The following is a 27,195-nucleotide window of genomic DNA, read 5'->3' as shown; positions in this document are numbered from 1 at the left end:
GTTTACAAAGTGAAAAAGTCCAAAGTCCACCCCAAAGGGACTTACCATCTCCAACAGAAAACACTGTTCACAAACTGCTCCAAACAGCTCTATTGTAGTCCAGCCTTTACTTCAGAGACAAACGTGGTCACTTTGGAACACACGTTATAATGCTCACCTAGCTGCTAGCATGGCACGCCCTCATACTCTGCTTCTGACTGGCTAGTAGTCCTTACCTAGCTACTGTCAGGGCACGCCCTCATACTCTGCTTCTGACTGGCTAGTAGTCCTTACCTAGGTACTGAGCATGTGCGACTCCCAACAAAGATGGAACAGAAGTGAGATGTCTCACTCTGTAGCTAAAATGGAGAGCTCAACACACAGGGTGAAAAGAGGAGCTGCAGCAATGTGCAGTACAACAAAAATAGTGTTTTTTTGAAAATGAAACCATGTAAACCTATACTGATATAACCTCTAAATACAATTATGAACCTGAAAATGAGCATAATATGAGGTCTTTAAGAGTTTTAGCAGAGAACCTTTCCTGATTTTATTTGAGCTTGAACCTCCTTGGAACTGTCTTTTATTTCTTTTTAATTTTTTTTTACTATTCTTACCTTCACTGTACAGGTTTTTATACACCTAATTAGGGCTTGGTACCGCACTTTGATACTTTTTGAGGCACAGAGCAAATTGCCTCCTTAGTATCCCATCGAAAAAATGCCTCGTCATTCAATACCAAATTTCAATCCAAATTTCCCTAAGGAGTAAATCTCATCAGAGTCAATGAGCCAGTAAGCATGCAGCATGCTTCTACCAAGATCTATTGATTGACTTTTGATTGGCTGTCTAACATTACACATCACAGAGGAATGCAGGAAAAACTTTACGTTACGCACAGACGGGGCTCAGATGTGTGTATTCTGACAGGTGGGACTACAGTGTGCATCACGTATGAAGGTGTAAAGGAGCTGAATAAAAACAAAAGATTGGTACCGTAGAATTGGGATAAAAAAAAAATCGTTCACGAATGGGTATCGAAGTCACGGTATCGAAAATCTTTTGAACCATACCCAGCCCCACATATAATAGTCTGTATTTGTTTTTGTTTTAAAACCTGATATTTTTATGACTGCTCGGTTTTATTTTGCTGTTTTGTGATTGGACTTAGTAACATGGATTTTGAAAAGTGCTCTATATAAAAAGTGTATTATTACATTTCTGCATTCAATCATAGAAATTAGATACATTGATATGCTTCTATTCGCATAAAAAAAAATCGGAGAAAACCCCATAAAGACACATGCAAATGCAGTTCCACTAAATGATAGAATAAAAGCTGAGGATAATGTGAAGGTTTTGTTTAGAGTACCGTAATGGTAGTACTGGTCTTGGGACTGAAGCCCAGTGGAGAAGTACAGAGCCTGGGACATGGCTGTAGTGGCCATTATTCTCAGCAGCCTGTTCACCAGCGGGTCCTGTGGGTCCAGAGCTCGGTCCAGAGATTCAGCTAAAGCCTTGTTGGTCCTGGAGGAACAGAACTACCCGTTAGAATAAGATCGTTTCACAGATATGTGTGCTGAGAGCTGCTGTTGTCATGGAGTGGCAAACCATGACGTGAGGAAAAAAGGTGCGATAGATTAACAAATCATCTCAGTCATGTGTGATTGTTGTGTGACTGAGTGCAACACAGTTTAATATATTGACTAGCTCTGTCTCTAAGCTGCCTTTAGCTGTACATTTTCAGTGGTAGAAACCATAGACTTTAAAAAAGTGGACGTAACATCCATGACGTCACCCGTTTGTTAATGGACTGCCATTTTGAAGCCTTGCGTTGCTCGTATTGGCAATACTCGTCAAACGGTTGGGGCGATTTTTGACAAAAGGGCGGAGCTGGGGAGGATGACGCGGCCAGGCCAAGCCAGTGTTGTTTATGGTTGCAATGGCGTTGCGCTAAGCTAAACGCTAAAGGGGGAAAAGTTGCAGATTTTCAACCCTTCTGAGCCGAGTCATCCAGTGGAGATTTACCGGCGGGTGAACTTGGACCGCCGAGTACTGCCGCCGTTCATCTGCCTGTACGGCAGAACAGAAAATTGGCAAACTTTCCCTTAAGTTACCAGATAGCGGTAGCTAGCTAGCTTAGTTGGCAGAACGCTGAACAAGACATTTTGAGGCAACCAAAATGTTCCAATTAACTTTAATGAAGTGAAAACACACAGTCAGAGGATCAAAGTTTAAGATGAAAACACAGACAACACCCAAAAACAAGTTCAGGTCTATTATAATGTCCACAGTGTTAGCATGGTTAGCATCGCTAAGCCTCTGTCCTGATCAACAGGTCCTAAAGCATCCCCTGCTTTATCCTCTATTTTAAAATAAATGGGAGCATCATTTACTAAATGAACATCATGCTGTGTTGAAGAAGACTTCAAACTAGCGACTGAGACCATAAACTCATTATGAAAATGTTTACTGAGGTAATAAATCATGTGAGAAGTAGGCTCATTGTCTCATAGACTTCTATAGAAACAGACTTCTTTTTGGAGCCAGTGGAGTCGCCCCCTGCTGGAAGTTAGAGACAACGCAGCTTTAAGGAGCTTCAGCATTGGCTTCACTTTTCAGACCCGGAAGCTTTGTCCATTATTTTTACAGACTGTGGTAGAGAGCAGAGTTTTGTTTTGAATGAGTGAAAACACACATCGTCCACCCAGGACACAATAAATCACCTGGTATCGATGGTGAATCCCCTGGCGGCAGCGCTCTCCACCAGCTGGCTGAAGAACTCCTGCCGTGGCGGCGGGTGGCGCCTCAGCAGGGCCTGATGGGGGAAGGCCTCCTGGATCTTGCGCGCCACCCAGTGGTTGGCGTAAATCATGCACTCGGCCACCGTCTCGTGGACCTCCAGGGGCAGACGGGGGACCAGGGCTGTGATGTTCCTCTCCTCATCCAGCTGGGCACGCACCTGAGGATGGTCGGTCAAACAGCTTTTTTAGGAAAACAGGTTTTGAAAATACTATTCCAGTAGGTTAAATAAATAATGGTGACATCGACTGTAATTGGAGGTGTGAATCTTCACTGATCTCCCGATTCCATTACGATTATCATGTCTTCAATTCGATATCTCGATGCATCACGATGCGTCAAATACATTTTTCTATTAAAGCCATATAGGATATTTAATTCATAGCTTTTCAAGCTTCAAAAACCAAAACATTCTGCAGTGCTCTAATGCTAAATAAACTGGATACATAAAACTACAGCACTGAGCACATGGCCCTTCCTGAATGTGTAAATCATAACAGAATATGTAAACAGAAAGGTTGTTAGGCCTACATTAAATTGTAAACAGAAATAATCGATTATGGCCCGGCTGATTATCGATGCAGCATCGTCCACGTCCACTATTCGATGCGTCGATTATTTGATTAATTTCAACACCTCGAACTGTAATGCAACTCAATCACGTGCTATCACGTGTCTAAATAAGGGAAAGACAGTTTATTAGAGCATCTTATAAATAAACAAGAAGAAGAAGAATTAATATCTTGTTTTGACAGATGAACGACCAAACCATCGGAAATGAAAAGCAATAGTCTAATGCCATTTTTTTTTTTAATATAACCTTTTACAGGCGCTCTAAGTGATGTTGGGTGAGGTCACTTCTTGTTGACGTTCGAAGTATTGTCAAACAAAATGAAGGCTAGCTCGCCCCCCCCCCCCCCCCCCTCCTCATCCCGTCCCCTCCCCCTTCCTTCCGCGCACTAACCCTCCCAACCCCCACCCCCAAATCCTTCTCGTTTGTTATTGGCTGGAACACTGTTTGTTATGTTTGGTGGTGCAGGTTGGCCAGTTTGTTTTTGTTGGTGTTTGTGGAGCCTGGGCTGTCTACAGAGACCGCGTTTTTTTTACAGTGTGTTCAGGGGACAGGCAGCTCGCGGGATAGTCATGTTTGCTGTGACAAAAAATGTTGTAGCCTAAAAAACACGTGACATCTCTTAGAGCATCTTTGAGTAGGGAAAAAAAACATGATTACATATACAGATTATTGTCTTTACATGGACTAGCTCCTCCTGTACTGAGTTTGTGAACTGGTTCCAGATTCACACGGAGTGCAGTGAGAGGCGACTGCGTTAAGGAGAAGTGCATTTAGTCAAATAGATTTTTCAGTTAGGGCTACTCGTGGGTAGAACTATCCCAAGTCACATTAGACATTTTAAAACATATGCCTCTTTTAAACTTACCCAACTGTTCTTGTTTTTATGTTGTTGTCTTTTAGCATTAGTATAATCAACTGTTATTGTATAGGGCCAAATCTGTATGTATTATTGATAGCTTAATTGTTTTATCTCATTTTAAGGTGACTGTGACAGTGGATGTAAAATAGCCTCCAGGCTAATTTTGGCACATTTTACTTTTATGTAATATTAGTGTGCATTGTCCCTGATAAATAAACCTGAAATAAATAAAATAAAAATAAATGCGAAAACAGTTCCACGGTGGAGTGCTCTGTATTCACACAGACTTTATTACAGCATTCCCACTGAAATTACTTTCTGATCTTGTGTGAGATTATCCATCTGCTGCCTGGATGCTTAACTTAGCGCCACTATATTGGTACCATGTGTCATCAAACCAAAGGCACAAACCGTCTGGGAGTTAAAGGAACTCTTTGCATATAATGACTGATGCCTCAGTCTGGCCTTAATGTGCCACTCCAAGAGAAAGTTGGTGTGTCTTCCTTATTCAACCATAGAATGGAAAACTGGTACGTTTTTCTTTATAAAGCCATATTACACAAACTGCCTCTTTATTTATGTTCTCTACTGAAGCCTAACACTATCCGTAGATAGTGGAGAGAGGAAAGAGCTCGTTTCAACAGGAGTTCTGTCCCCAATCTGCCTCGCTGACACTGTTGTGAGCTGGGATGATGAATGCATGAGATGTTGTGTATATCTATATGTTGCTATGTGTAATGAATCCGGAAACTAACAATAAATCTAAATCTAATTTATATGTGAAGAAGAAAAGTCTGGAGTGCTCAGAAGTTTAAAACAAATCATGAAGGTGCTTTTTGGAAAGGGAACACAACTTGAAAAGAAAGAGAAGCAAGATCCAAGACACTCTTCTTGTGAAAAAATTAAAAAGCCTTTATTTAAATAATAACACCCTGAAGAACGCCACTTTGTGCCGATACGCGTGGGTTGATGCCTAGTTCTATTTTGAATGCAAGATTTCGATATGAAATAGCCATTTAAATAAAGGCTTTTTAATTTTTTGTGTGTGCTGTGGGCCTTTTTTTTCTCCTCTTTTTTCTCTTTCTAATCTATGTGTTTTTTATTTTCATAATGTGCAGACGCTAGGAATTATCACAGTGGAAAACCGTTACAGTTCCACATCTTTAACAAGTGCTCCTTTTTGTTATTATTATTATTTGTTTTTTAAGATTATTATTTTTGGGCTTTTCCGCCTTTAATGGACAGGACAGCTAGGTGAGAAAGGGGAGAGAGAGAGGGGGGAAGACATGCAGGAAATCGTCACAGGTTGGACTCAAACCTCTGCGTCGAGGCATAAACCTCTATGTATATGTGCGCCTGCTCTACCAACTGAGCCAACCTGGCCACACAACAAGTGCTCCTTTAATACAACAACAAATCTTTTCGGAAAAAAAAAGAAGCCAATCATACCTCCACCCCTTCCAGCTCCAGCGCGCCTCCCCTGTCCCTCTGCGCCCGGAGGTGTCTGGCGACATGTGTCAGCATCTCTAGAGCCTGGGTTAGCTCAGCTAGCTTAGCGTCCTTCTCCTCGGACCCGAGCCCGGCCAGCTCCGGTACCTCAGCCTGCTCTGCGTTGAGGAGCGCCTGGGCCAGCTCATAGTGCAGCTGGTAGGAGGAGCGGATGAGCGTGCGGCCGTACCACACGTTTCTGACCTCGAGGGTTTGTGCATCGAGCTCCCACATCACGCTCATCGCATACCTGGATAGGAGAGTGGACACGTATGCATATAAATGTAGCATGTATTTTTTAGGTTTTTTTGCATGAAAAATGTGAAGAACAACATACATGAATTTCATTCCTCATATCTGAAATTCTTCACAAAAGGACAAAACAGACAAGACATACAAAAAACAACCCCAACAAACAGATAAAACAAAACAATAAATGCACTCAGATAACACTGTTACTGTCATAGTCCCTAGTCTCGCTTTGCCAGACCTTCCTCCACAGCGCTGCAAAGGAGGGTCTGGCTAGTCCACACAGCATTCTGGGATGGGAGAAAAAGGTGCTCTGGTTTATTGGCATTTCTTTAAACCAATCACAGTCGTCATGGGTGCCGCACGGAGACCTGGTGTTTCTGCAAAATAGCCTCGGGAAGGAACTTGTTTTGGTGGAACGTGTGTACGTTCAAAAGTAGTTTTAGTCGTGCAACAGAAAACTCAGATTGGACAGATAGTCTAGCTAGCTGTCTGGATTTACCCTGAGGAGATCTGAGGAGCAGTTAACCATAGTCCTCACAAATCCACCGGAGTTTAGAACAACACAAAGAAAGAAGAAGGGGACGGACATCCGGCCGTAAACAGTGACATCTGGCGGAATTTCCAGTGGCAACGGAGCAATCCTGGAAGTGGAATGTCGTGGATATAGACTACATAATGCCTAACATTAAAGGTGCAGTAGGTAAGACTTCTAAAACTAATTTTCTGTCATATTTGCTGAAACTGACCCTATGTTCCAGTAAAACTACATGAAGCAGGTCATTTAAAAACAATCCAGCTCCTGTGGCTCCACCTACAGCCTGTAGTGTGATTTGCAAAAATCCACAGCTCCCTGTTCAGATGCGTGTCAATCAATACTAATGCACACACATTCATTCTCCCTTGTGGGGGGAGGGGCTTAGGAGACCGTTTTGGGCTTTAGCAGAAAGGGGGGAGGGACTGAGAAGTTGTCGATGTTCAAATTTTTTCCTGGATCCTGGATCTTCACAATCCTACCTACAGCACCTTTAATGTAGAAATGTAAAAGTCAAATTGTCTGAGATATTCAAAAAGTCTGAGGTTCTGTCTTCACTCTTATAATAAATGCTTTCAGAACAAAGTAGCCTGAGAGTTGATTCCACCAGTGGACTATTACTGGGGGTTTGGATGCCTTCCAGTTTAAAGCAATGCAGTTCCTAGCTTCCATCAAAGGACCTATGTACCTACTTTCATTTCCATTCCACTTGTCAGACATATTAATTCCTAAAAGACAAACGGGTTGAAAGGGGAACCGATACATGTAACCACTGAGCTATCAGCTTGGTAACACATTTCCAGCATAACGAAAGTTGTTCACATGACCAAAACAAAAAAGTACCTTAATATTTCTTACAGCGCCAACAGAGAAATGACATCTCACCGATCATTTTATTTAGTTTCTCTCAGATAGTTTTAATGTGTTCCCCAATGCATGCTTATTAACTAAACACCTTCCGAAACTAAATGTAGAGACGTGGCGTTCACTGACCTGTCAACTCCTCTGAGCAGAGAGCAGAGGTCTGCACTGAGAACAGCTGGCAGCATGTCGTACCTGCGGTCTGCCAGGTAGTACGTCGTTGCCCTTAGAAAAGACAAGGAAGAAGAATAAAGTCAAGGGAAAGGCATTTGTATCATCTTTCCAACCAGTAGCCACTAAAAACTAATTTCCTCGTTTGGTCACGTGGTTTTTCGATCTCTAAAGCTGGGACCACTTACAGTTCATCAATAATTATTGATAATGTCTTCTCATGCTTTCTTAAATGTCCTTTCTTACACACACACAAAAAAAACTATAAAATGTAAAGAAGTAAACTTTATTTCTCTAGTTTCATGGGTGTGAATAAAACACCATATTATAGTATAAGTACAAAGGCCAAACAGAGAAATAAAACAACATCAGAACAACAACATAAAGAGACACTCACAGGTAAAAAAAAGGACTGGAGTACAGTGATTGATTTGCTGCCCTGAATAGCGCAAAAAGTTCTTTTGTCCATTATTTGTTTTTCAAATTCATTCATCTTTACTCTGATGAAGACGCAGTAGTGCTGTAATGTTGAAATTATGAAAGACTTCAAATGAATCAATGTGCTGCAGTCCCTTTTCCCCCTTTGTAGTGTCCTTGTTCTGAGAAACGCCTGATTTAGCAGCGCGTTGAACCCTTTTCACAGTTTGTGATTCCTGTTGCTTTTCATCTGTGTGTGTTGGTATGTATTTTGCAGCAGACATTCAGGCAGCAACTTTCTGGCCTCTTTGTACTTCTGAAAGTTGCCTTAAAAACATCTTCCATATTACACCTACACTATAATCCAACTGGTTCCTTACATACACTGTATAAAGTAAAAGTAAAGTAATGACCTATACTACAGCCAGCCAACAGGGGGCGCTTCAGATGTTTTAGCTTTACCTATACAGTCTTTGCATCAACCCTTGGTTTCCTTACCTTGACCGTGCTTCCAGGTCAGTGAGTGAGCCCTCGGTGACAAAGTGGGTGACATCAGCGATGTGGACCCCGAGCTCCAGCTCCCCGCCTGGGAGGCTGCGCACCGACAGCGTGTCGTCTACGTCTTCGCAGCCCCGCGGGTCGATGCTGAAGACCAGGTGGGTATCCCTGAGGTCCCGCCGCGCTGTCACCTGGGCAGGATCCATCCTCCACGGCCTTTCCGGAGAGTTGACCGGCATCTCTCTCAGCTTTGGACACAGTCGCAGACAGAAGACACACAGTCACATAAGGTCAGCAGCTGTGCATCACTTCGGCCAACGTGAAGGGACACGTATGAGTTACGGGTGTCACGATTCTCCAAATCCACAGTTCAATTTTGACTTTCGATTTTAATTTCACAATTCGATTCAAGTTTTGATTTAAACATTTTCTTTTGAGCAGTGACGACAATGCCACAATAAGAAGAAGAAGGGTACTTTACAACAACTGTTAAATATCAAGTCTCTACCTCAGCTACATCATTGCATGGACTGTCAATCGTGACTAAAACCATTCCCCTTTCCAAGGTTATATAACTCCGCCTTGGGACTCTCTTTTCCCTCCAAACCCAACCACACCAGGCAGAGAGTACTGATGTGCGTTTAATGGACATTTTCCCCTGTATAGTCGTCATTATCATTGAATGTTTAGCCTGAAAGTTTGATATATTGATTCGTTTATGCCAGATTGCAGAGTTCAATCCTGTTTCAGTAAAGAGAAAATGAAGTGCAGATTGTGGATGCATTAATGATGTAAGTATAGCAGCAATATGAGTTTATCCTACTTTGTTATTATTGATTGTTTAATGCTATTCAGATCTGTGACATTTTCTTTAAATATTCATTTGTTTAGACAAATTGATCCATCATCCATCCGCAACCAATTGTAAACCATTTCTATGCATTGACGACAATAAACTGTTGGAACGGCATCACTGGATCCTGTATTTAAATGCGCACACCGCATCGGCTGTTCAGTGAGCCAACACCATCAGCACATTAGAGTTTCAGCACACAACAGTTTTTGTTTTCTTGGAGTTTAGAAAGTGCAACTGAACTTAGCATTCATTTAACGAGGTGCACGTGAACCCACCATGGAGTCGCATTGGAGCCCACATGCTTTACCTTTGTTGTTTGTTTCCATAACTCACTCACGGGGAAGGCTTAATGTTGCCACACGGTGACCTCAGGGAAGCAGGAGGATTTCCCAGTTCTGTTTCTCAAAAGTGCAGCTGCAGGCTACCGGTAAACTTTGGTTACCCTGTGTCTTTAGCTGCATGATACCAGCTGGTAAGCTACGGCGTTCAGTTTTTTTTTCTTCGGACGTGCGCGAGGCTATTGTTATTTCCCTTAGCAAAGGGATTTTGAGAACGGCAACATAGAGAGAGGGCAAGGTGCGGGGCTCTACAAGCTTACGTTGATCCAGACTTTTCAAGTTGCCAAATGAAAATCCCTTAACACAGCTTTAAAGCTTTAGTGCGTAACTTTTTGATATTAATGAACGTCCGTTACATTCAAGCCATTGCCAAATGAGTTGCTACAAAGCTAATTAAGACTATCAGCTCCACGCAACTCTCTCTGTATTTCTCAGTATGACTATGTTCAGATTTTGTCGTCCGGTGACGTTCGTGCGCAGAAACTCGAGTGAAGATAAGAGTTCATCATGTTTGTTTAATCCTCCGTGTCCTCCTTGGCTACTAGCAATTGCGTGGGGTGGGTGGGTGCGCAGTCACGGAAGGCTTGTATCATGTGGACGCGTTGACAGTTTTGTTGTCATTACTTAGAATTCCTCACGGGGGAGACTAAACTAAACACTATAGCTTTAAATTCAATGAGTGTTTGTAATATGTGAGTGTGGTTCAATGTCATGAAGCTTCCTGTCTGACCTGTGCGTCTGAGAAGGGAGGCACGTGGATGCAGTTCTCTATGAGGATGGTTTGGACCTCCGTCTCCAGCTCTCCAGCCCGACCCAGCACCCGCACACTGTGGCCGTTGGGATACTGCGACATGCTCTCCCATGAATCAATGCGCACCACCACTCTGTGGTCCTGGGTGGGAGAAGACAAGGGACAACATACACAACATGAGAGGTTTTATACATTTCCTCATTTACCCTTATGATTTGAAATGTTTGAAATCAGTTTTTAGAAACCTCAGTCTATGGAGATTTCAATCATTTAAAACTTCCGTAGACTGCAGGGACACATACATTAACCTTTCTTTTGCTTTTGTTTATTCTTAAAAGGAAAAACTATTCCCCGACTAAACTGAAATAATAAAAATATCATGTATCAAACTAATCATGCAAGTTTCTGACTGAGTAAATGAATCAGCAGCCACATGAAGGCGAAGCAGACCTGCAGAGCATCGGCCTGCTGAGTACTGATGCGGATCTTGGGGATGCGACGGTCCCAGGGCACGGCCAGGATGCGCTGGGAATTCCTGCTCTGGGGCTGAGGCCCCTCCCTGGGGGGAAAAGTTACCACATAGTCCCTCCAATTCCTCTGCAGGATCCCCACAACACGGCCTGTGGATTTTAATATTAGACATCAGTAGAGAGACACTTTTACACAGTTATAATATATTGTATATTGTAGTGTCTAAAATATACTTTATTTTACAGACATTTGCCATTATTACAATGTCATAGTGTGACTACCTGGCCTAAAATGAGCTTAACAATGGTTATCTTAATACATTAATCTAAACAATGCCTACTCTTATAGTAAATTACCTTAACATGTACTATCTGAGTAGACTCATAAATAACAAGGGTACAATAATAAAAGGGTACAGTGTAGAGAACATTTTTGTAAGACTGGATGCAAACAATGCAGGTTCTATTTCATCCTTACTGACTGCCAGAGGCAGTGCTTAACAGTGAATATATTCCGTATTTGGCTTGTGCAGGTCGAGTATTTATATCAACAAAGTCACCTGTGACCTTGGGGTGACCTTGGCCAAGGTATTAAGTTTCCGGTGTCATCCCCGAGCTCATTCCTTTTTCATCTTCTCGCTAAGCAGGTCGTCTACCATCTGTGGTAGCATTAGTCTTAGCTTTAGTTGGAACTGTATACTATTGATTGTTACAAAGCTCGCTGCTTGTAGCCTTGCGATTACGATCGGAGTTGCGGATTTTTTCACGGCCGAGCTGTCCCTCTTCAGGGAAGGGGGCGGTGTATTCGCCGTTTGGCTTCAGACGAAGCCCCGGACTGGCGGACGCTCTGGACCCACTCGCAACTTCTACACTCGGTAAGATTGATTTTGTTTGTGTTGACAGAGCACTCGCTCAGTGCTAACTTGGTGGCTCTCTATCAAGAGTGTGGGACCGAATATTGGTAGCTGTTGTGCCAGTGAAGAAAGTGTTCTCGCTATCCTCTCACTGCATGTACTGTTTGTTATTTGAATCTGCCAGTTAAAAGGTGGGCCGTGGGCTTCAGTGCCCCAATGAAAGAGCGGTTCCTTGTCATCGCGAACCTGCTCGCTTGCCCTCTCCGAAACCTTGGGCTGTGGAGCCTAACCGCCGCCGCCCCCTCCACCTAAGGTTTGCTTTTAAACAGTTACATTTGGATTCAGCGTTCAAACAAAAAGCAGCATGTGCTTCCTTGAGGACATTTAAAACGAAAGTTACGAATGTAACTACAGTTCTATGAATCCTGAATGACCGCCAGAGTTCTTGGTCACTCGGAATCTTGCGAACCCGCGAGAACGTTCTGTAGGAATGAGCTCGGGGATGACACCTGAACTTAATACCTTGGCCAGGGTCACACCGAGGAGCACATGCTGCTTTTTGGTTAAACTAAACCAAAAACTAGTATAACTATAACTGACTTGACTTAACTCTAAATTTGAGTGAAATCTGTTCACTGGTTTTTGAGATATCCTGTACACTAACAGACAAACACACTGGACAGAAAACCTGCAGAGTTAGTGGAGTTAATGCGTTACGTAATGAGTTGTGATATACGGGTCACCTGTCGGCATGGGTTTACTGTCGGCTTCCTCTCCGCTCTTCTCCTCCCCCTGAGCCTCAGTCAGGGCCGTGTCCTTTCCTCTCCACTCGCTCTTTGGCAACAGCTCCACCACGACCACGTCGCCGTGCACGGCTCGGTTACGATTCTTTCCACCGCACACCAACACGCCCCAACTCAGATCTGAGGCCGACGAGGGACGGGAAAAGGTGAGACGGACAAAGAAACAAGGGAAGGGGAAAGAGTGGGGTCAACGACATTTTGGGACATTTTAGAAATCTGATTTTAAACCTCCAAACTTCTACTTGTAACTGCTTAACAGAAGTTCATTTTCTTATCCATCCTAATCATCCTAATTCATCTATCAAATAATTTTTCCAAATCTCAAAGTGAAGTAGTTTTCTATTATTTTTATGATGGTATTGCTTCTTCTTCTGTGTTGTTGTGTTTTTTCTTTCTTTGTCTTTGTAATTGACTCGATATCATTGTAAAAGAGGCGAGCCCCTCAATGATCTCCCGAGTATAAATAAAAGTTGAATGAATGACTGAATGACAATGTTTAGAGCTGGGCGATATGGAAAAAAATCGAATATCACGATATTGTTGACCAAATACCTCAATATCGATATTGTGGCGATATTGTAGGGTCGACTATTGTTGCTTACAAACAAATATTTACACAATGAGATTTTTGATAAATAATCATCATTAATGTGTATATAATTAACTAAGTGGGTGAATAATAGAAAAGCTAGAATAGTCTGGTAAGTTAAAAAAATGATATCACTTTACTGTAATGCAGCCTTTAAAACCAGTGACAGATAACACTTGTGTCATATCACGATATCCCAAATCTAAGACGACATCCTGTCTTATATCACGATATCGATATAATATTGATATATTGCCCAGCTCTAACAATGTTTAAAAGAGAGCAGACAAATCCAGTCACCGGGAATGTGTGTTTGTAGTGACTGACTGCCGGTGCTCAGTGCTGTATGGGTGGTGTAGTTTTGCACCTTTGTTCTTGTTGGACAAACCCTCCGTCATGATTGAAGCTTCACTGTGCCGGTGCTTGCTGACATTCAGAGTACCCTGATGAAGAGAAAAGAAAGATGAGATTTATTTGGATTTGGAGTAGGGCTGACCTTGACAAAAGAAATTCTTAATGACTAACACTCTGATTTTGTCGACTAATTGACAGATCTGTAAAATGTAGTTTTTTTTAACCACTTTGAATCATGCAAAAGCACCACTTTGAATCTTATGTTTACCCGAGATGTGCTCATCATTTAACCTGCCTCTCTTAGTTATGCTATTATAATTCTAGACTGCCGAGGAAGTTCCTTCCTTCCTATGACACACTGAGCTGCTTTCTCCTCTCTCTTTTCACTTGTTTCCTTTTATGTGCATCCTTGTCCCAGAAATGCTCGTTACTAACCTAGCTCTGGGGAGTTTACTCCCCGGAGTCCTTATGTTTCTTCTTCGCCCAGAATATCGCCTTGGATTAGGGTGACACCAAGATCTGGGTCTGGTCAGGTGCACTGGATCTCTCTCTCTCTCTCTCTCTCTCTCATATAGAAAGAAACAGGATGAGTGGGGGATACAGTGGTAATTGTAGCCTATGTATGTGTGTCTCACTCACGTCCGTCGGCCTCTCTCTCTCTGTGTGCCTGATCGCGTGTCTCGCTGTGAGAAGTCAAGACAGCCAAAATCACCACGAACCTGGCTGTTTTATTTTGAAATGCGTTTTATTTTTGTAAAGTATCTGGCTGCACTGTGGTCTTCCTGTATGTGATTACCTGCCTGGCTTGACACATACGCTCGTGTATCGCGCAAGAAATAGAGGAGACGCCGAAACTATCGCTGCAGCGTGCGGGCCGACGCTCCCGGTATGAACGGACAGATTGGATAACATGGGCGGCGAAATAAAAATAGCTACGCTTACACGCCCGGTGTATTTTGGCTGTAAGACTGAAACAACTGATTAGTCGACTAATCGACTAAGAGTGGGCATACCTAGATTTTAGGAACATTAACAATCTATCTACAAGAATGTTAAGGAAAATAAGGCAATTTTGGAGGTTAAAACTACTTTTCTCATTTTTTTTACTACCTCCTTGACCCTAAAATGTATAATATTTTTACCATTGCCACTGATAATACTGTGCCAATTGTTGAATTAGCCAATGTAAGTGAGTTACAAATCTCTCTTTCATTGTAGTGGTTACCTGTAAAGAAAATCCAGGCAAAAGTTTGCACATTTACAGGATATTCTGTGTTTTTCCAGAAACAGTTTTGTTCATTTCTTGTCCACCAGTAACTTCTGTTCTATGGAAAGACTTGCTAGATCTAAACCAGGTAGGTGGACTTGCGCTGTACCTGAATGTACCTCCCGGACTTGATTCCAGCCTCCAGGACCTCAGCGGGCAGGTGTTCGGTAAACTCCCTCTCTGTGCCCTCGCTCTCCTTCTCTTGTAGCGCCTGGGAAATGGAGTTGTACAGCTCATGTGCTGCCTGCACCTGTGGCCAGAAGTTCTGTAAATAATCCTGTCAAAATAAAAAGGGACACACAAGGGAAAAAAGTCAGGAACAGATAAAAAACAAAAAAAAAAAAAAAAAAAAAAAAACAATAACTGGCATTATGGGTCAGGGTTACAACACGATTTTAAACATATTGCGATATACTGCAATTTATTACCTTTTTTCCAACTTCAAATTATGTCTCCAAAAGAAAACTTTGTCAACATCTGTTTTATCTAAAAAGATGAATTTCTCTGTTTATCTCACTTCAATTTTATTGTTTCTTTAATTATTCTAGTACCAAAAAGTTAAATTCTCATGTGCAATTTATACAATAAAGATCGATACTTGGGTGTCCGTGTATAGATACGTTACTGCCACGTAAACTACCGCGATATTATGCCTTATCGATTCCCCCCATCCCCTCCACACACACACACACACACACACACACACACACACACACACACACACACACCCTAGTCATGTACCTGGACGGAGATGACGTACACTCCAGAGTGGAGGCTGCTGTACTGAGCCACGGCGTCCTGGTCCTCTGTGATCATCATTACATCCATCATACCTGCCAGGTGGTTATAGTACCATACTGCTGCAGAGTACACACACCTACACACACACACACACACACACACAGCCAGCCACAGAGAGAGACACACAAACACACACACACACACACACACGCACACACACACTTAATTCACAACTATGCATGCAGACAGCTTGCCTGTTAAAGCCCTAAACTTTGATTTTTCTGTATTTAGTTTCTCTAACATATAAATGAACACTACCTGTAACTCAAAATGGTGGTTCAACATTATAAAGAAAAACATTTACAGCTCCGTTTACGGTCTTGTTTATGCAATAAACTCATTTCATGGCAGCAGTATGCACCTCCAGCCTTCTGTCTTTAAAAGTCAACTTAAAAGTTTGGGGACAACATAATGTACAACACCAGTGGACCACATCAAATCTTTATCATAACAAAAATCATGGAGGTGAGCAAAACTTTTACTGTGTAGTTATCTCTTCCTTCTGTATGAGAGGTAAAGTTTTGCTCAAACAGGGAGCTTGTAACTGGGGAGCCTTTTCATCTTCCCTGTTGGGAGACTGTTCAATCGATTCAGCAGATACCACAGTATGTTTGCTAATTGGGTGAAAACACCAAACATGCGCTTGCAAAACCTTCACAAATATTTCTTTTGCGTGGTTTTAAAATCATTTTTAGTTTGAACATTTGGGGATTTTGTCCACTGGTCTGACTTTCTGCATACAAATAAATCAAAGCATGCTCATGCTGATGAGCATGCACCCATCTGTTCGTCTGAGCCTTCCGTCAATCAGACCTTTGGCAGAGCATAACATCTCTAGGGCTGCCCTCGACTAAAGAGATTCTTAGTTAACTAACACTCATATGGTTTTGCAGTAGAGCTGGGCGATATGGAGAAAATCAAATATCACGATATTTTTGACCAAATACCTCGATATCGATACCGCAACGATATTGTAGTGTTGACTATTGGTGCTTTCACAAAATATTTACAGAATAAGATTTTTGATAAATAATCATCAGTAATGTGGACATAATGACTAAGTGGGTAAAGGCAAATAATAGAACAGTTACAACAGTCTGGTAAGTTCAGAAAATGACATCACTTTACTGTAATGCAGCCTTTAAAACCAGGAAAAGACAACACTTATGCCATATTACGATATTACAATATCCAAAATCTAAGACGGTATCTAGTCTCATATCACGATATCGATATAATATCGATATATTGCCCAGCTCTATTTTGCAGACTAATCTATTAATTGATTTGATCAACAGATCTGTAAAACAGTTTGTGAAAAAGTTTCTCCACAAAGAATCATGCAAAAGAACCACTTTAGATCTTGTGTTTACCAAAAATGTGCTCATAAGTCATTTGGAAATAAGTCATTTAGCATGGAAGAAGCACATTTAAATGACTAATCGCCTAAAGAAATCTTATGTCGACTAAGACCGAAACGACCGATTAGTTGACTAAATGGCTAAGAGAACAGAGACAGCCCAACAAATTTCAAAATAAGTTTGTTTCTAAATGAAAGAAAAAATATGAAATTTTATGGCTTGTTCGCTCAAATCTCCAGGAGAGATGGAGAGATGTTCTCTACTGTTAACGACATCTTGACACACATCAGGTAGGAAATAGAGCCGACCGATATATAACAAAGGCCGTCTATAAAAAAGTCATGAGTGCTGGTACTTTCTTTGTTATTATAACCCGTTTTCTACCTGACATAAAAGGAAAAACAACTTTAGAAATAAAGAAGCCTGAAGCCCCGGGAGGCGAGCTTCTGTAAAGGTTTGATTGACAGCTGAGCCAGTAGGCGGGCTCTTAGTGCAACATGGTTCAGCACCAGCAGCCTGTTGCACCTGTTGAACTGAGGCTGAGGTTCATTCAGGGTTTATACAGTGGGGCTCGAAAGTTTGGGCACCCCAGGTAAAAATTTGTATTAATGTGCATAAAGAAGCCAAGAAAAGATGGAAAAATCTCCAAAAAGGCATCAAATGACAGATTAGACATTCTTATAATATGTCAAAAAAAGTTAGATTTTATTTCCATCATTTACACTTTCAAAATAACAGAAAACAAAAAATGGCGTCTGCAAAAGTTTGGGCACCCTGCAGAGTTAATACCTTGTACTGCCCCCTTTGGCAAGTATCACAGCTTGTAAACGCTTTTTGTAGCCAGCCAAGAGTCTTTCAATTCTTGTTGGAGGTATCTTCGCCCATTCTTCCTTACAAAAGTCTTCCAGTTCTTTGAGATTTCTGGGCTGTCTGTCACGCACTGCTCTTTTAAGGTCTATCCATAGATTTTCAATTATGTTGAGGTCAGGAGACTGTGAAGGCCATGGCAAAACCTTCAGTTTACGCCTCTTGATGTAATCCACCGTGGGTTTTGAGGTGTGTTTAGGATCATTATCCATTTGTAGAAGTCATCCTCTCTTTAACTTCAGCTTTTTCACAGATGGCATCAAGTTAGCGTCCAAAATTTGCTGAAATTTATTGAATCCATTTTTCCTTCTACTCGTGAAATGTTCCCTGTGCCACTGGCTGCAATACAACCCCAAAGCATGACTGATCCACCCCCATGCTTAACAGTTGGACAGAGGTTCTTTTCATTACATTCTGTGCCCTTTCTTCTCCAAATGTGCCTTTGCACATTCCGGCCAAAAAGTTCTATTTTAACCTCATCGGTCCACAGAACTTGTTTCCACAATGCATCAGGCTTGTCTATATGTTCATTTGCAAACTTCAAACGCTGATTTTTGTGGTGAGGACATAGAAGAGGTTTTCTTCTGATGACTCTTCCATGAAGACCATATTTGTTCAAGTATCTCTTTATAGTGGAATGGTGTACCATAACTCCAGTGTCTGCCAGATCTTTCTGGATGGATTGTGCAGTCAAACGTGGGTTTTGACTTGCTTTTCTCACAATCCTGTGAGCTGTTCCGTCTGATATTTTTCTTGGTCTTCCAGATCTTGCTTTAACTTCCACTGTTCCTAATGACTGCCATTTCTTAATTACATTCCGAACAGAGGATATTGGCATCTGAAAACGCTTTGCTATCTTCTTATAGCCTTCTCCTGCTTTGTGAGCGTCAACTATTTTCAGTTTCAGTTTTCTAGACAACTGCTTAGAAGAACCCATGGTGCTGATTGTTGGGGCAAGGTCAGATGAGCCTGGGCATTTAAAACCTTTGAGATTGACATCACCTGGTCTTTCCAGACAATGATTGAGAACAATCCATGACACTGTCAGGTCTCAGCTTTCCAAAGGGGGCGGTGCATGCTATAAACTCTGCAGGGTGCCCAAACTTTTGCAGATGCCATTTTTTGTTTTCTGTTATTTTGAAAGTGTAAAGTGTTGGTGGGTCCCGGCTAAGAAACAGTCTGACACATAACCCTCCATCAAAACAGTGATTTCTTTGTTTTTACACTTAATAGTAATAATAATAATAATGACTTATTTTTATATTGCCTTTCATGAAACCCAAGTTATAATTTTAGTTACATTATTACAGTGGCTAGACTAAGGGAGGTTGTAGGCTGTGGTGTTTCAGGAGTTTTTTTAAACCGTCCAGGGATGTAGCATTTTGGATATCTGCAGGGAGGGTGTTCCAGAGGGATGGGGTTACAACTCTAAAGGATCTGTCGCCGAAGGTACAGAGTCTGGTGTGGGGAATGGAGACCAGGCCAGCATCTGAGGACTGCAGGTTTCGAGGTGAGGTGGATGGATGGAGGAGGTCAGAGAGGTACGATGAGGCCAGGGCATGGAGGGATTTGTAGGTGAGAAGGAGGATTTTATATTTGATGCTGGACTTAAAGGACAATGCCGGCGCAAAGTGAACCTAGGGGTTAATAACACATGTGTACCGAGTCGTTCTCTGGGAGATGTTTTCATGCTAATCGAATGCATCTCTAACTTTAAACAAGCTAGCGCAAACCGGTGGTTAGCAGGCTAACGCTACCTTTCGGGGCACAGGGTAAATCACTATTTCTACACCACTAACAAGGCTCAAAATAACACCTCACCTCCACGGTAGCATAATGAGGGTCCCTACATGTAAACCGAAGCATTGAGAACTTTGTAAGTGTACAGACAGTTTATTAAAAAGATAGATTATAAAGACAGTAGCGTTCATGTTTACATGAGGGCGCCATCTTGGAAAACAGTCATGAGCAGTCGAACCACGACGTTGACTGGTTGTGACTGTTTTCCCAAGATGGCAGCCGCATGTATACGTATATGTATACGTGAATGACAGGCTCATCTCTGATGATTGTTTCTTTGAAATTAATATACGGTGATGAATGACAGAAAAATGGAATATATTATTTTTGTTTGTTATTGAAACCCTATTTCATGGGGACAAGATCATTTTTATTTTATTTTACTTTACTATACTGAATAGCTTAATTGGTAGCCTATGTCTACTTTATCACTGTTACAACGATTAAGTGCAAAATATAAACAAAAGTATATACACTAAATGATACAAATGTATTTTTTTTACTAATTTTAAAGTTTTACTACATTTTCTTCATGGAATCCACCTTGAAATCCTGCCCCCTGTTGGGATCAGGATAATCCTGTTTTTTTGGATCTACAGTCAGGTCCATAAATATTGGGACATCGACACAATTCTAATCTTTTTGGCTCTATACACCACCACAATGGAGTTGAAATGAAACGAACAAGATGTGCTTTAACTGCAGACTTTCAGCTTTAATTTGAGGGTATTTACATCCAAATCAGGTGAACGGTGTAGGAATTACAACAGTTTGTATATGTGCCTCCCACTTTTTAAGGGACCAAAAGTAATGGGACAGTTGGCTGCTCAGCTGTTCCATGGCCAGGTGTGTGTTATTCCCTCATTATCCCATTTACAAGGAGCAGATAAAAGGTCAAGAGTTCATTTCAAGTGTGCTATTTGCATTTGGAATCTGTTGCTGTCAACTCTCAATATGAGATCCAAAGAGCTGTCACTATCAGTGAAGCAAGCCATCATTAGGCTGAAAAATCTAAACAAACCCATCAGAGAGATAGCAAAAACATTAGGTGTGGCCAAATCAACTGTTTGGAACATTCTTAAAAAGAAAGAACGCACCGGTGAGCTCAGCAACACCAAAAAGACCCGGAAGACCACGGAAAACAACTGTGGTGGATGACCGAAGAATACTTTCCCTGGTGAAGAAAACACCCTTCACAACAGTTGGCCAGATCAAGAACACTCTCCAGGAGGTAGGTGTATGTGTGTCAAAGTCAACAATCAAGAGAAGACTTCACCAGAGTGAATACAGAGGGTTCACTACAAGATGTAAACCATTGGTGAGCTCTCAAAAAACAGGAAGGCCAGATTAGAGTTTGCCAAACAACATCTAAAAAAGCCTTCACATTTCTGGAACAACATCCTATGGACAGATGAGACAAAGATCAACTTGTACCAGAGTGATGGGAAGAGAAGAGTATGGAGAAGGAAAGGAACTGCTCATGATCCAAAGCATACCACCTCATCAGTGAAGTATGGTGGTGGTAGTGTCATGGCGTGGGCATGTATGGCTGCCAATGGAACTGGTTCTCTTGTATTTATTGATGATGTGACTGCTGACAAAAGCAGCAGGATGAATTCTGAAGTGTTTCGGGCAATATTATCTGCTCATATTCAGCCAAATGCTTCAGAACTCATTGGACGGCGCTTCACAGTGCAGATGGACAATGACCCGAAGCATACTGCGAAAGCAACCAAAGAGTTTTTTAAGGGAAAGAAGTGGAATGTTATGCAATGGCCAAGTCAATCACCTGACATGAATCCGATTGAGCATGCATTTCACTTGCTGAAGACAAAACTGAAGGGAAAATGCCCCAAGAACAAGCAGGAACTGAAGACGGTTGCAGTAGAGGCCTGGCAGAGCATCACCAGGGATGAAACCCAGCGTCTGGTGATGTCTATGCGTTCCAGACTTCAGGCTGGAATTGAATGCAAAGGATTTGCAACCAAGTATTAAAAAGTGAAAGTTTGATTTATGATTGTTAATCTGTCCCATTACTTTTGGTCCCTTAAAAAGTGGGAGGCACATATACAAACTGTTGTAATTCCTACACCGTTCACCTGATTTGGATGTAAATACCCTCAAATTAAAGCTGAAAGTCTGCAGTTAAAGCACATCTTGTTCGTTTCATTTCAACTCCATTGTGGTGGTGTATAGAGCCAAAAAGATTAGAATTGTGTCGATGTCCCAATATTTATGGACCTGACTGTAAGTTATCCAAATCCTACTGACAAGTTTTGAACGACACAAACTGAAGGTTTGATCCAGATTAAAACTAGGATTGGATTCCGTGATCTAATCTGATTTCAGATTCCTTATTTCCCTTTTGAACAACCCATTTTCAAGATTTGATCCAATCTGATCACCTTACCTTTGAACAACTGGCCCCCTGAGATTCAGTAAAGTTGTTGGAAAGGTAAAGAGCACTGACCTGGTTTGCCACTTCTCCTGGCTCTCCCCCTTCTCTCTTGGACAATAAGAATACTCTTGAAATTCATTGGCAAACAGCACGCAGTCGTGTCGAGGGTCTTTGAGCAGGTTTCTCAGACGGTTGTATTGCCTGCACAGACACACCCACAATTTTAAAGAAAAACACTCTTGAGCTCCAAATCATAGGGATAACTACAACACTATTGGTGGGTTAAAGAGGGTCTGCTATCAGTCAGAAAAGAACATCTAAATTAGCATTCCTAATCACAGAAAAAGGAATCTCACATTTTTGTCTGCAGACTTTTTCCTTTGGGAGAAGAAACGTAAGCAGGAAAATGTGAAGTGAACTGCAAGTTCCTTGTTATTAGCTTTTTGTCTCACAGTGGTGATGTGCACTAGGAATGTTTCCTTTTATCTATAAGACAAGCATATATGCACTTTACTGTATCTTCCTATTAGCAGAGTTGCAAAGAAACTCAAAAGGTCATTATGCACACACACACACACACACACACACACACACACACACACACACACACACACACACCCCCCCCCCGTGGGTCAAGGTGAACTGGAAACTGAAATTATTGACACAGTATGGCATCAGAATATGCTCTACCAGCTGACATTATCAAAAGTGAAGCCTCATCATATTAATGATGCAACATTTTTTTAGAATGGCGGCGTAAGCAAAAATCAAAAAAACCAAAACCCGAGGTCATGCGGGACTCCTTATATCCTGCGTTTTAAAGTCACAGGCCGCATCTCCCGTTGCTTCATCTGCAGAGCTTTGATATAACGAGGTTGACTCCCTACACGCTCTCCACACACTTGTGCAGGTGGGTTGTCATAAGAGGCCTAATTCAAAAGCAGCCTCAGGAATTAAAAGGTTTGGAAGACAGGAGCCGTCCTGTTGCTTTCAGGGTGCCTGAGGCTGAAATGTCTGTGTTTGCTGGTGGAATAATAAGCCTGACCACCACCAGTACGCTTATTTTGACATACAATAATCATCATGACGACTTTAGGGCTGCAACTAATGATTATTTTCATTTTTGATCAATCTGGCCATTATTTTCTCGATTAATGGATCAGTTGTTTGGTCTCTAAAATGTCAGAAAATGGTGAAAAAAGCCCAAGATGACGTCCTCAAATGTCTTGTTTTGTCCACAACTCAAAGATATTCAGTTTACTGTCACAGAGGAGAGAAGAAACTAGACCAGATTCACATTTAACAAGCTGACATCAGAGAATTTATTTACTTTTCATAAAAAAATGACTCAAAAAAATAGCTCTAGACAAAGATCCTCTATACTAAAGACATGGTACACACTTTCTGTCTCCTAAAGATGCGTGGCAGTGGCGGAGCCCACGTGACACACATACAGGAAACCACTCTGAGTTGGGGCGTCTCGGTTCTAAACCGTCTCTGCTCGAGATGACTTTAGCACGGATTAACAAATCTCAATTGCACGATAAACTGTGCAGCTGTTCAGCAGGTTAGTGTGTGTGTACCTGCGTCCTTTGCTGTGCTGCACGGCCTGGCAGGCGGTCTGGGTGAAGACGACGCCCTGCAGCTCTCTGAACTCCAAGATCTCCAGATAGTCCACCACAACTCCGACATCAGGAACCACGTAGTGGGTCAAATCTGCTGGCAGCACCTTGCCATCTGCTGGGGATGGAAGCAGGGAAAACTGGTCATTTCCATGGCCATATGGCTGATACAGTGATTCACTTCAACACAAAGATAAGTCTAGATACCTGCAGATTAATCGATTAGTTCTCAACTATTACATTAATTGCCAACTATTTTGATAACTGATGTTTGTCTGTGTGTGTGTGTGTGTGTGTGTGTCTGTGTGTTTGTCTGTGTGTTTGTCTGTGTGTTTGTCTGTGTGTGTGTCTGTGTGTGTGTGTGTCTGTGTGTGTGTGTTGTTTGTATCTGTGCGTTTGTCTGTGTGTTTGTCTGTCTGTGTGTGTGTGTGTGTGTGTGTGTGTCTGTGTGTTTGTGCCTGTGTGTTTGTCTGTGTGTGTGTGTGTGTGTCTGTGTGTGTCTGTGTGTGTTTGTGTCTGTGTGTGTGTGTGTGTGTGTGTGTGTGTGTGTGTGTGTGTGTGTGTCTGTGTGTGTGTGTGTGTGTGTGTGTGTGTGTGCCTGTGTTAAGTGACAAAAAAGCTTGGCTAAAACTAACCAAACATCGGGGGAAAGTGACCAAAGCGTTGAAAAAGTTTTTAATTTAACATTTTGACCCAGCAAAACAAAAAGTTACACGGTCGACCAGAAGGCAATTAAATGTGAATATTTTCTAGTTTCTTTACTCCTCTGTGAAATGCGCCATCTTTAGTATAGAAGATCTGTCAACTATTAAATTAATCAACTTTTTTTTGAGTCATTTTTTTTTATAAAATGAGTAAAATTCTCTGATGTCAGCGTGTTAAATGTGACTATGTTCTAGTTTCTTCTCTCCTCTGTGACAGGAAACTGAATATCTTTGAGTTGTGGACAAAACAAGACATTTGAGGACGTCATCTTGGGACTTTGGGGACACTGATCCACATTTTTCACAATTTTCTGACATTTTTTAGGCCAAACAACTAATCGATAATGAATATAAACGTTAGTTGCAGCCTTAGTTTTCATGGCTATTAAACAACACCTGGCACATAGGCCTACGACCATTTCACAGCATACAAACATAAACATTTTAAATGGCCCCAAGTTGATTTCCTGTTGCAGTGTATGTGACATCAATTGACAGGAAGTTAACAATGGGCCAGGCTGTTGCCTAGCAATGGAAATCCATTGACAATGTCTATAGTATATACAGAGATATAAAACAACAAACTGTTTGATATCCATGGTGTATACATGATTATGTATTTCAGTAAAAAAAAATAACAACAAATGAACTATAGTTTTATGAATAACTGAATTTAGCTAGTTTAGTCTGTCTGGTCTATTCTCGCGCTCTTTGCTGTAATATTTAGCTACCGTGTGTATTCGGTTGGTAGTTCATTGTGAAAGTGAATAAAAGGCTGTTGCTGTGCCTTTGTGTTGAGCTGCTTTTACCGTTGTCACAGTCCGCCTGACACAGAGAGCTGAAGCAGGGAACCTTCTCCCTCAGATAATGTTCCCGGACCACACGGACCTTCCGTCCCCGGCAGCTCTTCAGGTGAAGGATCTTCTCCGTCTTAATCATCCTCAGGTTTCAGGGAAGAGCCATGTGGAGCCGGCTGCTCTTGTTAAATCAGCTGTTGTTTATCACTACGCGGGAAGCGACACTTGTAAACATTCACGCTCAACTTTAGGGAAGTGCGTATGAAGGCAAGCCCGCTGACGTCATTACGCAAAAAGCGGGTCCTTCTCTTGCTGCGTTCAGGTACTGTTGGACGTACAGGAGTTATGAGCGCTCATGAACGTTCTCGATACAATAAAGAAAAACTGTGATACAGCAGTTTTTCTGGGACATACTGCAAATATATAAATAATATTGCAATACTTTCATCGGTGGGCCATATGTTCAATCACCATTGTGTTACCCCTCAGTGATTGATATTTATTTATTCAGTCATTTATTTAAATGAAAATCCTCGAGATTTCCCATGAAAAACAAAATCCTAGAAATTGCTCAGCACTGCCTCTGGTGGTCGGGATATATGTCACCGCGCGCTCAGCACCTGCACATTTAGTTTACAATCACTTTCAGCTCGTAACATAAAAGGTAGACTGATACAAAAAACCTAACGTTAAGACGCCAAACGGACAGGTGAACTCTCAGGAGTTGGCAGAGAAAACAAGAGATACAACACCGGTAAATATTGGACTTCAGTTCAACAGGTGGTCGAAGAGAAAGGGGCGGCCATGTTGCTCTGCTGGACGCGTAAGTACTTTTTTTGCTAGCATGCTAACCATGACTGTGGTGGAAGAAGTAACGAAACGTTTTTTCAGGTCTTTACTACAAAGCAGTACTACAACAGTGTAAAAAAATACTTTGTTACATGTAACATTCCTGCATTCATAATCTAACTTTAGTAAATTCTGGCTAATGTTCATTTTGTGTATTTTTTCATGTGTTTGTTCTGGCTAAATGTTCATTAAGAGTGCTTTTGTGTTGTTTTTCTGCCCGATAACGCTACTGGTTTAAACAATGTTATCTTCAAATATCGAATATATATATTTTTTTATTATTATTATATATTTTTTTCGATACTGTAGTGCAGTGTTTCTCAAATACCATACCCCTGGGGGAACTTTGGAGTACTGTAGGGGGTACGTGATCTTTTTGCAAAATGTAACATTAACAATAACATTTAAAAATATGTCATGCATCATTCCTAAAATAATTATACTATAATAACGAATGAATTAAGTGATGGATTCTGAACATTTGAAATAGCATCGTAGCATTTAAATGTTTTTCAGTTACAAGGTTGTTGTTTAGTAAATCTATCACTGCCGACACTGTATTGTTCCTGTTTATATAGATGTAAAAATGTTTTGCGCTAGTCAGGGGGTACTTGGCTTAGAAACACAAATCAAAGGGGCTACATTATTGAAAAAAGTTTGAGAACCCCTGCTGTAGTGGAACTCAAACCGCTAGATCAAAAACCGCAAAGCATCAGTGTTTGTTTTTTTCCCCGGTGAGGTGGGGTTGTTCCTCTCGCTGCCTCCGCTGATCTTTGGTCGCGCTGCAGCAGAGCAGCAGCAGCAGCAGCAGCCGAGAGGAGAGACTGAGCTCAAGTTGGCAACTACTGTACACCGTCACGGATGCTGAGGGAGGACTTTACTCATGTTTCTACATCGACATCTTTCAGAAAATGTATTTTTAAGCATAGTTTCTCCCGTGTCGTCTCTGAAGACGCTCCTTTTTAAATAGCATGTTTATTTGCAGTCCCATATTCCGCGCGAGAATGAACTTTATTTAAGAAGCACCCCTCCTGCAGGTAAGCCGTTATTGTTGACCCTGTCATGTTTTTGATTACTTATTTTACACACAAAGATGAACAGTGAAACATTGAATGATAATAACCTGACACAGAGGAAGTGTGTGGTTTCGTATTAGGGAGTTTATAATCACAACATCGCACTAATGATGGCTATTTTATATTCTACATTCCTGTATTTTTTTTTTTTTCATGCGTGTTGCTGTGTTGTAATATTAGGAGCTCTATTGTAGAGTATCCTGCT

The 27,195-nt window shown here is 41.6% G+C and overlaps 1 protein-coding gene across 3 annotated transcripts in view; it reads right to left on the bottom strand.

The window, feature by feature from the left end:
* dis3l (DIS3 like exosome 3'-5' exoribonuclease) overlaps positions 1-25,333 on the bottom strand; it is a 29,261-nt gene extending 3,928 nt beyond the window's left edge. Inside the window, exons 1-14 of one of the 3 annotated variants that reach the window (XM_078255350.1) lie at positions 25,078-25,333; positions 23,526-23,682; positions 22,015-22,143; positions 15,457-15,592; positions 14,825-14,992; positions 13,462-13,537; positions 12,446-12,625; positions 10,829-10,998; positions 10,358-10,519; positions 8,434-8,681; positions 7,480-7,572; positions 5,664-5,952; positions 2,706-2,941; positions 1,352-1,506 (exon numbers count right to left, since the gene is read on the bottom strand). In XM_078255350.1, the coding sequence (XP_078111476.1) occupies positions 1,352-1,506; positions 2,706-2,941; positions 5,664-5,952; positions 7,480-7,572; positions 8,434-8,681; positions 10,358-10,519; positions 10,829-10,998; positions 12,446-12,625; positions 13,462-13,537; positions 14,825-14,992; positions 15,457-15,592; positions 22,015-22,143; positions 23,526-23,682; positions 25,078-25,207 (2,329 nt within the window). In that variant the 5' untranslated portion in view covers positions 25,208-25,333. Of the gene's footprint in view, positions 1-1,351; positions 1,507-2,705; positions 2,942-5,663; positions 5,953-7,479; positions 7,573-8,433; positions 8,682-10,357; positions 10,520-10,828; positions 10,999-12,445; positions 12,626-13,461; positions 13,538-13,883; positions 14,018-14,824; positions 14,993-15,456; positions 15,593-22,014; positions 22,144-23,525; positions 23,683-25,077 lie in introns of those variants that run through there. The other 2 variants (XM_078255359.1, XM_078255369.1) reach the window with 2 other exon arrangements.
* Positions 25,334-27,195: the final 1,862 nt, after the last annotated feature.

This window comes from Sander vitreus, chromosome 1 (genome assembly GCF_031162955.1).
Source record: "Sander vitreus isolate 19-12246 chromosome 1, sanVit1, whole genome shotgun sequence".
NCBI lineage: Eukaryota > Metazoa > Chordata > Actinopteri > Perciformes > Percidae > Sander > Sander vitreus.
The sequence above is the reverse complement of the archived record's forward strand: the minus strand, read 5'-3'. Positions and strand labels throughout refer to the sequence as shown.